Consider the following 16,821-nt stretch of genomic DNA (forward strand, 5'->3'; position numbering starts at 1 on the left):
TGCTGCATAAGAATGACAATGAGAAAAACAGACCCACAACGTTCTGGTTTAATATCTCTGTATCACATTCACTGCTTTATCAGGATATCCTCCATTGTTACACAGTACACAACAAATAGCTTGTGCTCCTCATGTGATAATACAATTACGGTTCAGTGTGCACTCACTGTCCTTATTTACACAGCTAGCAGCTAAAAATGATCATGATTCAAGCACATATCAGCTTTACAAAATGCACTGGCAATCTGAATGTGGCAACACAGACACTTCAAAAACCAACATGGAATATTTTCACACAAAAATTCAATATAAACGTTATGCTACATAGTTTTGGCAATACACAAAAGCAGAATATATACAATTCAGTAACAGCCCTGGTACTGTGCCAAATATAGCTTCTAAACCTCTACTCACTGGTCGTGTGAGCAATCACTCAGACATCATGTGACAGATAACCTTCATTTGCTGATGCCACTTGTCATGGAATGCATAAGGGTAACACGTTCATACAACTGAGTGAGCTGTGAATCTGTCCATGGACTGGGGTGTGACACCAACTATAACACACAATGAGACACACCGAGTAAGCTCAGGTCAAACAAACAAAGCTGGAGTGTTCAGCGCACACTGTAAACCCATCTGGAGCCTTTCAGAGACCGTTATTGCACATACACATTAGTAACCAGCTGTACTGGAGACCTACACACTTTCAATCTCTGAATAGTGAAACCTGCTTTTATAATACATCAGACAAATTTCTCCTACGCCTGTCTACATCTGATTTCAATGACAATTGCACATTACAGTGAAGCTCAGAGAGTATTGCTCTCACTGTCAATAGGTCACCTTTAAACTCATCAATCCTCTCCCGTTCACAGAATCCCAAGTCTGCAGAGTAATTCGCCCCCGAGGAAAGCCAGATGCAGCTTCCAGGGCACATGCACTGTCTGAGCTGGAGTTACAATGCCACAGGCAGTGGTCTCAGAAAGCAGCCATTTTCCATGTCAGTGAAAGCCAGCTGCAGACTGTAACTAACTGTATAGCCATTTCAAAGTTTACACACTGCATGTGATAGGTGAGGCGATGACAACTCTCAATATTTTAAAGGCAAAATACTGCGGATGCCAGAAATCTGAAATAAAAACAGAAAATGCTGGGAAAACTCAGCAGGTCTGACAGCCTCCGTGGAGAGAGAAACAGAGTTAACACTTCGAGCCCAGCTCTGAAGAAGGGTCATACGGACTCGAAGCGTTAACTCTGGTTCTCTCTCCACGGAGGCTGTCAGACCTGCTGAGTTTTCCCAGCATTTTCTGTTTTTATCTCAATAATATTTGTACACTTGCATATGACCTGGCTTAACTGCTAATGCATAGTGTATTCATGCCCAGCTCAAAGTTAACTAAAGTAATGTTAGTCTCTGACTGTAATGTGAAGTTTGAAAGCGGGACAGAGAGAATTTTGCATTCACTTGTAACAGTATCCCAGAAGAGCAAAAACAAAAATGTACCGGCTGTATAAAATGGTACAGGTCATCCAGGTATGTTCAGTACAAACCATGTGAAACTTGCTAGTTCAATGCCATTGCACAGATTGGGGAACATCCTAACAACCACAGCGGTTAGAAAATGGCCAAGAAAGCAGCCAGTTATGGGCCTCACGGTTAATGCTGGGGAGGTCACGAGTCAGTGACAATGCACCGAGCGTTGCTCTTGCATCTGAGATAAACGTTGCAGCAGTAAAACTGGCAGCTGTCTCTATACCCGTGTCCTGCGCTCCCCCTAGGAGTGAGTCATGGCATCTCGGCCCTGGTCCCGGGTCTGTGAACCATTAGGCACAGACTCACTCAAGATATTCAGTTCCCGGGGACGGGGTCTTTGACGTTGGCAGTGACGGTTTCTGTGAGCTGATTGGAGTCCGTGAAGGAAACAGGCTTACTGGAGAGAGAGTTAGAATGAGACAGGCTCTGTAAATTCACAATGGGCCACACACATCAAGTTCCATTTTACATCTAGATGTTGGATTACACAGATTGAGAGTCGCTGTGCAGAAACATCAGTGCGAGATAGCTCAGCAATCTCATCAATTTAGCACCTTGTCTTATATGAGTATAGGTAACACCGAATGTAAAGTTGCCTCCAGACAACTCCCACCAGCTGATGAACACATTAGGTGATTACTAACAACCTAGGAACAGGTCTGTGGAGGGGGTGCTGGTGGCAAGAAAATGGAGGTCAAGCCAGGGCATTCTATTCCTAATGAACAAACCCTGTGAGGCTTCAGTGCCTGAGTTTTAACACTGACCTCAGTGAGACTGATATTGCTCTGATCATTATGGTACAGTCCTCCTTCCCATAACATGAGGGTCTCCCTCAGTGGTGACACAGAATTTAGGAAGATACACAAAACTGTTCCGTTTGCCCTATTTACACCATTTTTTCAAAAAAAAAAAGAAAAATAATTCAACTGAAAAGGAGTCATTTTCCACTTTGGATCTGATTCACTAAAGCAGTGATCCTGAAGTGATAAGGGAGTGTTTGTGATGATGTGATGTTATTGGTACAACAGGAAACAAAAGTCAAGTGAACAGAGGTGGGGTGACAGGAGGATGGCACACTATCCCCATACACTCGCAGTTACACACGCGGAATACCTGGACAATGTAAGCAGCAACTCTCCACAAAAGGAGAGCTTTACTTTGTATGCTCAAATGTACATTCCCTAACGCTACCCCGGGACACTCACCTTCAACAGGCAAACTTACCCCCTTCAAAAGTACATAGTGAGGATTCTCACTTCTCCAAGCTGCTCCCTCCCCTCTCGGATCGAGTAAGTGAAGCCAGTTCCTATATGCAGAGATCGGAGAGTTTGGGAGGTGGGCTGAGAATGAAAGAGTTTAACAGTACGGCCGATTATACTTGTGCAGAAACAATTTAGAGTAACAGACGAATGGCCTGCCTCTTCCTTCAGCCACGCTGTGTCTAAATTCACCACGTCACCATGTTTCATAGGTGTGCTAAAGAAAAAAATCCAAGCGTGAGTGACTGGTTTTGGATTCCCTCCATTCCTCCCTATCTATAGGATTACAGATTAATAGAAGAGCCATAATGACCCTGGATAGTGTGGTTTGGTTGGACAATGCTGGGATTCTACTGGTCCCCACTGAAACCCTGTGGAGCGTCCCCCTGTGAAATCCCAATTCGATTACTCAAACCCTCTGCTTTTATACTGGGGGTGGGGGGAGAGTGCCAGAGGAGGGGATGACATGACAAACACCAATCGCTAAAATGCTTAAAAAACACTTTTTGAAAATAAAAAGAAGCAACTTAGGTCTCCAATTAGCACCTGAAAATGGGCAAAGCACTTCTACAGGGAAGGACGGGTCTGACATCTTGCCCCACAAGGGCTGCGCGGGGATGCCCGGCCCGGCCCACAGGGGCTCCGCGGGGATGCCCGGCCCAGCCCACAGGGGCTGCGCGGGGATGCCCGGCCCGGCCCACAGGGGCTGCGCGGGGATGCCCGGCCCGGCCCCACAGGGGCTCCGCGGGGATGCCCGGCCCGCCCCACAGGGGCACCGCGGGGATGCCCGGCCCACCCCACAGGGGCACCACGGGGATGCCCGGCCCGCCCCACAGGGGCACCGCGGGGATGCCCGGCCTGCCCCACAGGGGCACCGCGGGGATTCCTGGCCTTTTCCAGAATGTCACTTTAGCAACTCCTTCGATGATATTCCTTGGATGCAGCACAGATGTACATGGAGAATGGATCTGGCCGGAATCCCTGGATCTAATGGGAGTGAAACATATTGTTCCGGGGTTGGAATATTTGGGAATGACAGCAGCATGGCCCTGCCCTCGCACAGCAGGCTGGATCTTCCAGCTTCCGGAAAGATCAAGTGTCAGAGTTAAAAAAAAACAGCCTTAAAGGCAAAAGTGCTCTGAATTGGCTAAAATTAAATTAAATCTTAAAAATAAATTTAAAGAAAATGTGAATATAGCAGTACAGGATTTAACAAAGTTCTTGATTTCAAACCAAGTGAAGACTTTCCTAGTTTAATTAATAGATGTCAAAGCAGTGAGGGGGCTGGAGGATTCAGTAATATCACTTAGGAAAAGGGAGGTTTATATTACTGCAAATTGGTAAAATGATGGGGGTCAAACCTTGGTTACAAGGAAACGAACTCAGCTGGTGATGGATAGTTACGACAGTTAGGTACTGTGTCAGCCAGTTTGCAGTGTCTGGTTGAGGCGCTCTGTGCCGTGCGCTAGTTAGTGTGTCAGACACCGCATCAGTCAGACACTATGCCTTATGTCAGTCAAATAATACATTGGTCACCGTGTCAGTCAGATACTGCACCAATTGGCACATGATCCATTTGCCATCACATCATGTCAGGCTGCTACTGTGTAAGGTTTTGTTTTTGCTATCACCTAGAGAAATCTAAAAAAGTCACCTAGTTGTCTAAAAAATTTATGACTGCTGATCATACAGTAATTTCTCTTGATCAATCTCCAAGGTATAGAAAATTATAATGATCCATATTGTAGAGATTCCAGAGAATCCAAAGTGTAAATCATCAGCTACAGGTTAGTGGTGAACCTGTCCCACATGTCATTGGGCCAATGAGGGAGTATTAATGGAGGCGATGGAGAGGAGAGATCCCACAAACACCAGGCTCCTGTTTAATTTTTAAATGCCGCCATTATCCTGTGCTCCACACGGAGTGCACACAAGGAAAACTGGAGGTCACTCGACTTTGATCGAGCACCAATGTGCAGCATGAATATTTTAGCTACTGGGCATCCGATTTCAGAAAACATATCGGCGATACCAGAGAAACTTAACGTTTACAAAATTGCCCAACTCTATTTCCAATTTCAATGGGAAATAGTGTCAGATGCTGCAGCCAATAAAATCACTTCCCCTGCAAAGATCATTTCTCATTGGCAAATATGAATGGAATTTAATATTAGACCAAACTCAGGGAAGTAACGAGCAGTTCAGGATGATCTCACATACAGTAAGTCTCACTTAGTGGAATGCCGTAGAGTTCCCCATTACACTGTTGTAGAGATGGAGGGCGTCTTGTTTGGGCTCTCATTGCACATTATATGATTTACCATCTCTGCTTCAAGCTCTAATGCAGAATTCCGATCTTCCTGATCACTGTCGGTGCTCCCATCACTGTCCTTTCCCGAGATCTCCAGCCCTCTGAGGAAATGGTTGTTTCCGTGCGGAATTGGGTACAGTCCCTCCTGCAGACCACTCACTGCCATGGGGCTAGGTAAGAGGTCCTCATCAGACGAGGGAATGGACTCATCATCTGCAACCATGTGATTCACAATATGAATCCCGTCGAAGCTCATTGGAGTCTGAAAGGATCCCTGACCTTTGAAAAGCCGGATCTGTGTTTAAAAAAAAAAAGGACATTAATCCAAGTCATCAAGCTTTGAGGTATGCTCAAGCTGTTAGCAAAGAAGCTAAACAACTGGTAACACATTTACCCTCCCAATTCATTTCCTGAAGGTGCCATGACGTTAATATACAGTTCCACAAACTCTTTGATCTTTCGTATAATGGCCCATTTAACTTTGGTGAGCTTCCATTTATCGTCCTCATCTGGTGCCCACACAGGAATGTACACTGCAGGAGTCACCACGTTGTGATTATGAATGGGATGAGTTAAGGGTGAGGATTGACTTGTGGAATTGTGATTTGGTAGCCATCACTGAGCCGTTGAGGGAAGGGTAGGATTGGCAGCTCAACATTCCAGGATATGGAATATTCAGGCGAGACAGGGGATGGGGTAAAAGAGGAGCAGGAGTTGCATTATTAGTTAAAGAGTCAGTTACTGCAGTAAGGAGAGATGACATCTTGGAGGAGGCATCGAATGAAGCTTTGTGGGTAGAGTTTAGGAATAAAAAAAGGGCAACCACATTATTAGGTGTCTATTATAGACCCCCAGATAGTCAGCGGGAAATTGAGGAGCAAATATGAGCACAATCTGTGGAGGTGTGTAAAAACAATAACAATAGGGTAACTATATTAGGTGATTTCAACTTTCCCAACATTAATTGGGATAGACATAGTGTTAAGGGCTTGGATGGAGTGGATTTCTTGAAATGTGCACAGGAGAACTTTTTAGGTCAGTATGCAGAGGGTCCAACAAGGGATGGTGCAGTGCTGGACCTAATTCTGGGGAATGAAGGCAGACAGGTGGCTGAGGTGGTGGTGGGCGAGAATTTTAGTGATAGCGACCGCAACATGGTACAGTTTAAGTTTGTTATGGACAAAGAAATCGAAAGGTTGCAAAAAAATGTTTTGGATTGGGGGAGAGTGGATTTTAGTAAAATAAGGCAGGATCTGGCCAAAGTAGACTGGGAACAGCTACTTGTGGGGAAATCTACAGAGGAGCAGTGGGGGGTGTTCAAAAAGGAAATGGGGAGGGTACAGGCTCAACATGTTCCCTCTAGGGAGATAGGAAGGAGTAACAAGCTCAGAGAACCATGGATGACCAGAGATATTCAGAAGGAAAAGAAAAGCTTTTAGCAAGTACAAGGGGAGCAAATCAGCAGAGACATTAGTGGAGTACAGACAGTGCAGGGTGGAGCTTAAGAAAGCAAGTAGGAGAGCAAAGAGGGGATATCAGAAAGCTCTGGCTGGTAAAAGTAGAGAAAATTCCAAGATATTCTATAAGTATGTCAATGGGAAGAGGATAACCAGGGAAAGAGTAGGGCCCATAAGGGACCAAGGGGGCAATCTATGGGTGGAGCCAGAGGACATCGCTAGAGTGTTGAATGAATACTTCATGTCCATCTTCACCCTTCACTCGGGGAGAGAGACTGCGAGGTTCTTAAGCAAATTGATATAGGGTGTGACAAGGTATCGGAGTTGCTGGTAGGCTTAAAAGTGGACAAATCTCCAGGTCCAGATGATTTGTGTCCCAGACTGCTGAGGGAGGCAAGGAAGGAGATCGCAGGGGCTCTGACCCAAATTTTTAATCCCTCTCTGGTCATGGGGGAAGTGCCAGAGGACTGGAGAACAGCTAATGTGGTTCCGCTATTCAAGAAGGGTTGTAGAGATAAGCCAGGGAACAACAGGCCAGTGAGTCTCATGTCAGTGGTAGGGAAGCTATTGGAGAAAGTTCTGAAGGAGAATATCTATCTCCACTTGGAGGGGCAAGGTTTGATCAGGGATAGTCAGCATGGCTTTGTCAGAGGGAGGTCATGCCGAACAAATTTGATTGAATTTTTTGAGGAGGTGACCAGGTGTGTAGATGAGGGCAGTGCCGTTGATGTAGTTTATACTGTTTTCAGCAAAGCCTTTGACAAGGTCCCACATGGGAGACTTATAAAGAAGGCAAATGCACATGGGATACAGGGTAATTTGATAAGGTGGATTCAAAATTGACTTGGTTGTAGGAGGCAGAGGGTGATGACAGAAGGATGCTTTAGTGACTGGAAGCCAGTGTCTAGTGGCATATCACAGGGATCTGTGCTGCGTCCCCGATTATTTGTCATTTATATAAACGACATAGATGACTATGTGGGGTGTAGGATTATTAAGTTTGCGGATGACACAAAGATTGGCTGGGTGGTTAACAGTGATGTTGAGTGTCTTGGGCTACAGGAAAATATAGACGGGATGGTCAACTGGGCAGATAAGTGGCAGATGGAATTTAACCCTGAATAGTGTGAGGTGATACACTTTGGAAGGAGTAATTTGACAAGGAAGTATTCAATGAACAGCATGGCACTAGGAAGTTCTGAGGAACAAAGGGACCTTGGCGTGTGTGTCCATACATCTCTGAAGGTGGAGGGGCATGTTAGTGGGAAGGTGAAAACAGCATATAGGACACTTGCCTTTATCAATCGAGGCATAGATTACAAAAGTAGGGAGGTTATGTTGGAGTTGTATAGAACCTTGGTGAGGCCACAGCTGGAGTGCTGTGTGCAGTTCTGGTCGCCACATTATAGGAAGGATGTGATTGCACTGGAGGGGGTACAGAGGAGATTCACCAGGATGTTGCCTGGGATGAAACATTTAAGTTATGAAAAGAGGTTGGATAGACTTGGGTTGTTTTTGTTGGAGCAGAAAAGACTGAGGGCGACCTGATCGAGGTATACAAGATCATGAGGGGCATGGACAGGGTGGATAGGGAGCAGCTGTTCCCCTTAGTTGAAGGATTAGTTGCAAGAGGGCATATGTTCAAGGTGAGGGGCTGGAGGTTTAGGGGGGATATGTGGAAAAACCTTTTTTTACCCAGAGGGTGGTGACGGACTGGAATGCGCTGCCTGGGAGGGTGGTGGAGGGGAGTTGCCTCACATCCTTTAAAAAGTACCTGGATGAGCACTTAGCACGTCATAACATTCAAGGCTATGGGCCAAGTGCTGGTAAATGGGATTAGTCGGTCGGTCAAGTGTTTCTCACGTGTCGGTGCAGACTCGATGGGCCGAAGGGCCTCTTCTGCACTGTGATTCTGGGAGCCATCAATTTTTAAGATTAATTGCCCATATTTGCCATAGAAAGGATTTGGAAAGAGCTACAATCGAATGTGTGGCCATATAGAAAGATAGAATGGTTACGGCACAGGAGGGGGTCTGCGATCCAACTATGCTGTATCTGTGCCAGCCTGGTCCCACTTCTTCACCTGTAAATTTTCTCTTTTCTGATCATGACCCAATTCTCAGTTGAAAGTCACAATTGAATCTGGCTCCACCACACTCTCAAGCAGCGCAATCCAGATCCTAAACGCTTGTTGAGTTTAAAAAAACAGGTTTTCCTCATGTAGCCATTACTTCCTTTGTCAGTTCCCTTACATTGGAGCCCTCCAGTTCTTGATCCTTCCACCAACAGGGACAGTTCCTCCCTATCTACGCCATCCATTCACAGGTTCTATAAATTTGAGTCGAAAAAGGTTTAAAAAGTGAATTTTCCCCAAGGCTTTAAACAATGAGCTGTTTGTTAGCCTGTCCCACTTGGGTTTATTGAGAAATCTTTGGTAGTGAGCTTTGGCTGGGGTTGCTCAGCGGGCCTTCTCTCCTCACTACGATCAGAGACAAAAGAATACAGAGATGTAGCCTGTTTTTATTTTCACATTGAGACAAAGACAATGTACTGCTTTGATCGAGTAGGTTTGACCATTTCCGTTGTTCACTTGCAGTTGAAAGATTTGGCTCTGGTCTCACCTTACCCATCAGCATTCTTAATTCCCCTCAGAAAGATGGGAGGAAAAGTGAGAAAGGAATAATTATCCAGTCCAGATAACAGGGAGGTCCCATTTTCCATCCCTGTATAGTACATTGTATATCAGGGAGTATGGACACATCCCTAAACACGAGGCACTCTGACAGCTCATGGCACTGTACTTCGGTGAGTACTGATGGGAAAAACCTCAACAGGAACTAGAGCTGATTTTTCACTGTGGTCAGGGCTGATGAAGTCAGCTTACTCAGGCACCTGCTATTCCTTTGCACACGACTGACTGGCGGATCTCTAGGTTGGTTATACGGTACAGTTTGCCTTGATTTCAGCATCATGAAGGCACAATGTAATCGGACGTAAAGCTACCAGATTATGTTCAGCAGGGCTGAGTGTGGCCAAAGACAAAAAAGGTCCGAAATCCTTTTCTGCCCAAGGAATCATGTAATTATAGCGCTTGCTGTGATCTGTGCTGAAATGAAAATGCTTCCAGATCACTTTGAATGATTGAAGTTATTAGACGCCTGTGGAAACAAAACAGTAATAAAACAGCATAGGAACATTCAGTGTGTTATTATTAAAGTTTGCAGATTATGGACTGACATATACTAATAAGTACAAAAATCTTTGTTTTTAAAGTACTTGTAAAAATGCTATCACTTCACGTAATCATATATACTTCAGCCAATCTTTCCACCTTCCATGGCAACAGAATGAAGCCCTTCAGACCCCCACTTATGTCCTCCCTCCCCATTCATTCATCCCTTCACTCCTCACGCAGATCCACTCACTCATCCCTTCCTCCTTTTCCACCCTCCTCCTCCACCTGGATTTCTCCTTCTTGCCTGGATTTAGGTCCTGGGTGCTGTTGCTGCCACTGTCAGTGGGTGAGTGCAGCTCCTCCTCAGCTGGTGGCAGTGCCAGGGGTCTGCACTGCAGGGAGGGGTGAACTTCCTCCCTGGGGGAGGGTAGGAATTCAGGCACCGGTGACTCAGATCCAAGCAGGCTGGGCAGTACAACCTCTTCTATCACTAGGCGCTTGGGTAGCGCCGAGGTCCAAGTCAGACAAGCCAGGTCTGGCCTAGCATGCGGTGGAGTCACTGATGCTGTATCACTAAGCAATTTTCTCAACGATTCCACCAGCAGAGTTCCACAAGAACCATAAACCAAACCCGACCTGATCCAGCTCATTATTGGCGAAGACAATCGTGTCTTCTTTCATTTTCCACTTCTTCTCCTTGTACTCTCAGGGGATGCCTAGGAACGATTGGTGACAGTGCAGCTGAAAGTCTCCTGCTTGGCTACTGTGGGACCAGCCAGAATCCAGCTCCTCCAATCACAGATTCCCTCACTCCTGCTGGTCCTCCAATCGTTGATTTTGTCTCTGGAGGAGCAGCAAGAGTTGGGGAGTTTGGGGAGGGTGGGGGGAGGGGGGGGGGGGGTGGGGGAAGAACCTGCGAATGGAGGAGCTGGAGAGACCAGCATGGGAGAGACAGAATCTGCAATTGGAGGAGCAACTCCATTTCCCTTGTGCTCGCTGTTTCTCCGATCACAGCTCTGCAGTCAGTTCCCACTCTCTCTGACTGACAGCAGAGTGGTGAGTTTTTTTTTTCAGCCCATCCCCTCCCCGAAAGTCAGAACATGTATTTAAAATGGCAGATCTCCAAAACGCCAATGTCGGAAATCTGGTAAAGGGCTGAAATTCTTCATCCCTGATTCAGGCAAGGTGTGCCTCACCAGCTCTAGGAGTTACAGCTTTACACCTTTACACCTACTCAGAACTTGGTCAGCATCTTCGTTAACCAATTGACAGTCAACTCTGTAGCATCAACATTTATTTGGCTTCTAGTGTCTGGTGTGTCAATTGTGAAAAAGTCCATTTGATTTGTCCAAACAGCAACAAAGCTAGCAATATAAACTTCAGCTTGTTCACTCCAAGGTACCTGCTGTGTAATTTAAAAGTACCTGTTGCAATAGATTATGTAGCTTATGAAGTAGCAGAGCCAGGTAATGTAAAAATGGCTTTTAGTTCTACCACTCACTGCAGCACAGCCACCATTTCAAACACCAAGTGCAAAACTATCAAAGGTACAGTCTCACGACCCGAAGGCTGGAGTGTTTCAGTCAATCTATAACCAGACAAAGTGGTTCTGGAACCTAGGTCCATAGGGAACTCATGATTCTGGTAACTCTGATTTTTAGTGATCTGGTGATGGGTACCCCTGCTCTCTAGGGACCTAGTACCCCTGGTTGATACAGATCTGGCGACCAGTACCCCTGCTCTATAGGGATCTGGTACCACTGGTTGATGGGGATCTGGTGACCAGTACTCCTGCTCTATAGGGATCTGGTATCCCTGGTGGATGGGGATGTGGTGACCAGTACCCCTGCTCCAAAAGGACATGGTAACCCTGGTTGAAAGTTTTAAGTAGAGATTTCCGAGTAGGTCTCTGCCCTGTTGAAAACACATTATGTGCCAGGTGGGAACTAAGTACATAAAGAGCAAGAGGATAACTAAGGATATAATATGACCTATTAGAGACCAAAAGTTAACTTGTGTGTGAAAGCAGAGGAGCTGCGCATGGTTTGCGATGAACAGTTAACAAGGGAGGAGAATGAAGCAGGCATTAGAGTTAAGGAGTGTGAAATGCAACTTTGAAAATGGATAAAAGACCAGGCCCAAATGAAGAGTACCTCTAGCTGTAAAGAGAAGCAGGGGGAGGTGTGGTGCTGGAGGATTGGTAATGTTGTACCATTGATTAAAAAAGAGAGAAAGAGGCAGACCAAGTAATTACAAACAAGTCAGCTAACCTGTGGTTTATACTGAGGGACAGTATAAATCATCATTTAGAGAGGCACAGATTAATCAGGGACAGTCATCACGGATTTGCCCATGTAATATTTTCTCTCACTAACTTGACTGAACTTTTTGAGGTGGTGGTAAGGAGAGCCGATGAGGGTAGTGTGTTTGATGTAGTCTACACGGTCTTTAGCAAGACTTTTAACAAACTGGTCAGAAAATGAAAAGCCAATAGAATCCAAGGGAAAATGGTAAAGTTGGATCCAAATTTGGTTCAGTGGCAGGAGCAACAGGCAATGGTCAACAGATACTTTTGTGACTGGAAGACTGTTTCCAGTGGGGTTCTGCAGGGCTTAGTACTGAGTACCTTCCTGCTCCTGATATATATCAATGATTTAGACATCAGTGTAGCGGGCATGATTAAAAAGTTTGCATATGAAACAAAAATCCATTGTGAGGAAGAAGGCTGTAGACTGTGGGAAGATAGAATGGACTGACCAAGTAGGTAGTAAATTGGCAAATGGAATTCAATTTGGAGAAATATGATGCAATGCGTTTGGGGAGGGGCAAATATGGCAGCGGAATACACAATAAGTGGTAGGAAAGGGAGACGTGTAGAGGAAGAGAGTGTTCTTGAAGTGCACATGCACAAGTCCCTGAAGGGAGTTGGACAGGTAGATAAGGCGGTAAACCAGAAACTTGCCTTCACTAACTGAGGCATAGAATACAAGAACAGTATGGTTTTTAATGTGAAGAATGAGAATATATCGGACAAGTCACACTTACCAATGAAGAGGTGCTGGCTGAAAGAGTAGTATTGTCAGAGACTCCAATTGGATATGCACTTAAAGTGCCGTAACTTACAGCACTACAGGTGAAAAGCTGGAACCTGGGATCGGACTGGATAGTTAATTACCAGCAGGCAGACACGACGGGAAAAACGGATTCTGTTGTGCCTTAAATTTCAAAGATTCTATGAGGGTGGCCTGGCAGCCAGGGATCCAGCGACTCCTCCCCACACCCTCCAGCCAGGGCTCCTCCCCACAACAACACCCCCGCCCCCCCACCGCCAGGGCTCCTCCCCACCCCCAACCCCCAGTAATAATCCTCCACTCTCCCACACCTCCCTGTAAAACTCCTCCACACCCCCAATAAGACTCCCCCCCATATCCCACCCCCAGTAAGACTCCTCCACACTCTCCCCACCCCTCCCATCCCACAGTAAGACTCCTTCATACCCCTACCCCTAAACCTTCACTTCACTCACTGCCCGTGAGCAACTCCACTTCAATCAAAAAGCTTCTTTCGGCACAAGTCAGATTTTTCTAGCTTGATCACAAAACTGGTGAGAAATTGTGGGCTTTTTTTTCTGCAGACTGGGATGAAGAGGTCAAACCTAAATCGGATTTAAGAGGGGTCACTTTCACCTTGCACGTAAGCTGCAGTTGAGAACCTGGGACTCACTGCATCACCTGACAGCACACGAGCCAAGGCAAGAGTGCATGGAGTATTTGATCAGCAGTAACCTGGAAGCTAGCTGCAGCTAAAACACTGAAGGCTGCTGGTTGCTTGACTGAGAGACAGTGTGACACACACACTGCACTGCCTTTGGTACCGTATGGTTTGGTTTCTAGGTGTAGTTGCCAGGATTGTCTTTGATGGTAACAGTGATGAGATTCCGCAGGCTGCACCTTTCCCTGTGAGCTCTGAGTCTCGAAACCTCACAGCGCTCGTCAACACTATCTCATCACACCACAGACTCCCACACGTCACCACAACCACTCCAAATCTGACTGCCGTGTGGGGAGAGTGCCCTGAAACAAACACTCAGTCTGAATACGCTTCAGAGCTCTTCAACATTGCTTTCAAAAGAGGGGGATGGGGGATGGGGGAGAGGGGATGCGGGGAGGGGGAATAGAGAACAAGAGGAGTCTTGGGGGTGGGGGTAAAAAGAGTGAAGACAGATGGTATAAGCCCTGTTAGTTCTATGCAGGTGTGAGCTGTAATGTTGGATACAATCTAATTCAAAAAGAACTTACAAACTATGATGGTCAGGTAAAGAGCCTCTGCTTCACCCAGCCTCTGTCAATTGTGATCCCTTGTTCATCAAATATATATACTCTCCACCCCAACCAAAACCAAGTCCTGAGAGAGGCAGAAGAATATATATACTCTCCACCCCAACCAAAACCAAGCCCTGAGAGAGGCAGAAGAAAAGCAGGTAAAAGCCCAGGCCAATCAGGGGAAGAACAAATGTGGGAAATTCCTCTTCAACCCATTGACTTGATGGCATCTAGCTAAGCGCAGGTGATCAGTCTGCTCTGAATTCTTGGCAGCAATCACCATGTGTGAGGAGTGCTGTCTGCCCCAGCAGGGACAGGTCCAATTTACACATGAAAGAATTTAATAAACCATTGTCACCTGCACAAGATGGCAGCCTATTCCAAAGGGCCACTATTCTCTGGGAAATGAACCTCCTCCTCGTACCTAATCTAGCTTTGGCCTTATACCGCATTAAATAGTAACCCCCTGATCCTCTTTATTTAACCTGCATTGATGTAACACCTTTAATACACTAAAACATCCCAAGGCAATTCACAGGAGTGTTTTCAAGCAAAATCTGACACCAAGTCATTTAGGGAGCTATTGGGAGAGGTAGTGCAAAACTTGGTCAAAGAGCTAGGTTTTAAAGAGCCTCTCAAAGGGGGACAGAGGAGGAGAGATGCTAATATAGAGGGATTCAGGGAGGGAATTCCAGAGTTAGGGCTCAGGCGGCTGAAAGAATGGCTTTTACTGATGAAGAAAATCAGAGAAGTACAAGAGTCCAGAATAATGTGAGCACGCTGAGTTGTAGGGCTGGACCTGACCATCTGCAATTTTGGTATTGTATTTGACCCTGAGATGAGCTTCCAATCATATATGTCCATGCCACCTCTTTTGCCTAATTCTACAGTCACTTAGACAAATGTGGGTTAAACATTATCAGCATGGGTTTATCAAAAGCAAATCATGTTTAGAGTTTTTTGATGAGGTCACAGTGAGAGTGGATGAAGATAATGTGGTTGATGTAGTGTACATGGACTTCCAAAAGACATCAAGTCTGTATTGTCTCTCACTGTCCCTTCTGTCAAAATACATCAGCTCACACATCTCCGTATTAAATTCCATTTGCCACTTGTCTGTCCATTCTGCTCACTTATGTCCTGTTGCAGTCAACTGGTATCATCCTCACTGTTTGCCACACCTCCAATTTGATATCATTGGAAAATTTTGAAGTTTTACAGTGTGGTATGCCAATATCCAAGTCATTTATATGAAAAAAAAAGCTGTGATTCTTTAACTGACTCTTGAAGGACACCATCTACATCTTCTGTCCTTAAGCTAGTTTTTTTTTAAACCAAACAGATATAGAACCTCCTATTCCATGAGCCTCAATTTTGTAAACTAGCCTTTTATGCAGTATTTTGTCAGAGACAACCAGGGTGTTGGTGCTGATAAAAGCAGAGTTCAGCTGGACATTAATGAATTTGACATGAAAACTTGGTGGGCATGCCTGAGAGCAGTACTTCACTTCACTGTACGGTACACCAGGGTGAGTGATGCTGCACGGCAGCTTTGCACATCTGCTCCCCATGTGAATCTGGTGAGTTTCTTTTTATTCATTCACGGGATGTGGGCATCGCTGGCTGGGCCAGCATTTATTGCCCATCCCTAGTTGCCCTTAAGGTGGTGGTGAGCTGCCTTCTTGAACCGCTGCAGTCCATGTGGAGTAGGTACACCCACTGTGCTGTTAGGGAGGGAGTTCCAGGATTTTGATCCAGCAACTGTGAAGGAACAGTGATATATTTCCAAGTCAGGATGGTGAGCGGCTTGGCGGGGGACTTCCAGGCGGTGGTGTTCCCATGTATCTGCTGCCCTTGTCCTTCTTGGTGGTAGTGGTTGTGGGTTTGGAAGGTGCTGTCTAAGGAGTCTTGGTGAATTCTTGCAGTGCATCTTGTAGATGGTACACACTGCTGCTACTGTGCGTTGGTGATGGAGGGAATGAATGTTTGTGCCAATCAATCGGGCTGCTTTGTCCTGGATGGTGTTCAGCTTCTTGAGTGTTGTGGGAGCTGCCCTCATCCAGGTAAGTGTGGAGTATTCCATCACACTCCTGACTTGTGCCTTGTAGATGGTAGACAGGCTTTGGGGAGTCAAGAGGCGAGTTACTTGTCACAGGATTCCTATTCTCTCACCTGCTCTTGTAGCCACAGTATTTATATGGCTAGTCCAGTTCAGTATCTAGTCAATGGTAACCCCCAGGATGATGACAGTGGGGGATTCAGTGATTGTAATGCCATTGAACATCAAAGGGAGATGGTTGGATTCTCTCTTGTTGGAGATGGTCATTGTCTGACACTAGTGTGGCACGAATGTTACTTGCTACTTGTCAGCCCAAGCCTGGACATTATCTGGGGGAGACTGGGCCTGGATTCTCTAGATTTTGGAGGAACAAAAGGCAATCTCATTGAAACATACAACATTCTTACAGGGCTCGAGCAAGGTAGATGCAGAAAGGATGTTTCCCCTGGCTGGTGGGTGGGAGGAGTCTAGAACCGAGGGGAGAGTCTCAGAATAAGGGGTAGGCCATTTAAGTCTGAAATAAGGAGGAATTTCTTCATTCAGAAGGTGTATATCTTTGGAATTTGGAAGGCTGTGGAGGCTCAGCCGAGAATTTTTGAGATAGAGATCAATAGATTTCTTGGTAGCAAAGACATCAAGGGATATGGGGACAGTGTGGGAAAATCAGGTAGAGCTAGAGGGTCAGCCATCATCTAACTAAA

The 16,821-nt window shown here is 45.8% G+C and overlaps 1 protein-coding gene across 6 annotated transcripts in view; it reads right to left on the reverse strand.

Moving 5' to 3' along the window:
* Nucleotides 1–1,305: 1,305 nt before the first annotated feature.
* The window catches only part of LOC121271280 (EVI5-like protein), a 410,054-nt gene continuing 394,538 nt past the window's right edge, over nucleotides 1,306–16,821 (reverse strand). For 4 of the 6 annotated variants that reach the window (XM_041177135.1, XM_041177134.1, XM_041177131.1 and 1 more), the window contains 2 exons: nucleotides 5,118–5,402; nucleotides 1,306–2,877 (listed from right to left, as the gene is read on the reverse strand). In XM_041177135.1, the coding sequence (XP_041033069.1) occupies nucleotides 2,767–2,877; nucleotides 5,118–5,402 (396 nt within the window). In that variant the 3' untranslated portion in view covers nucleotides 1,306–2,766. Of the gene's footprint in view, nucleotides 2,878–4,459; nucleotides 5,403–16,821 lie in introns of those variants that run through there. The other 2 variants (XM_041177133.1, XM_041177132.1) reach the window with 2 other exon arrangements.

Source organism: Carcharodon carcharias, chromosome 30 (genome assembly GCF_017639515.1).
Source record: "Carcharodon carcharias isolate sCarCar2 chromosome 30, sCarCar2.pri, whole genome shotgun sequence".
Classification (NCBI taxonomy): Eukaryota; Metazoa; Chordata; class Chondrichthyes; order Lamniformes; family Lamnidae; genus Carcharodon; species Carcharodon carcharias.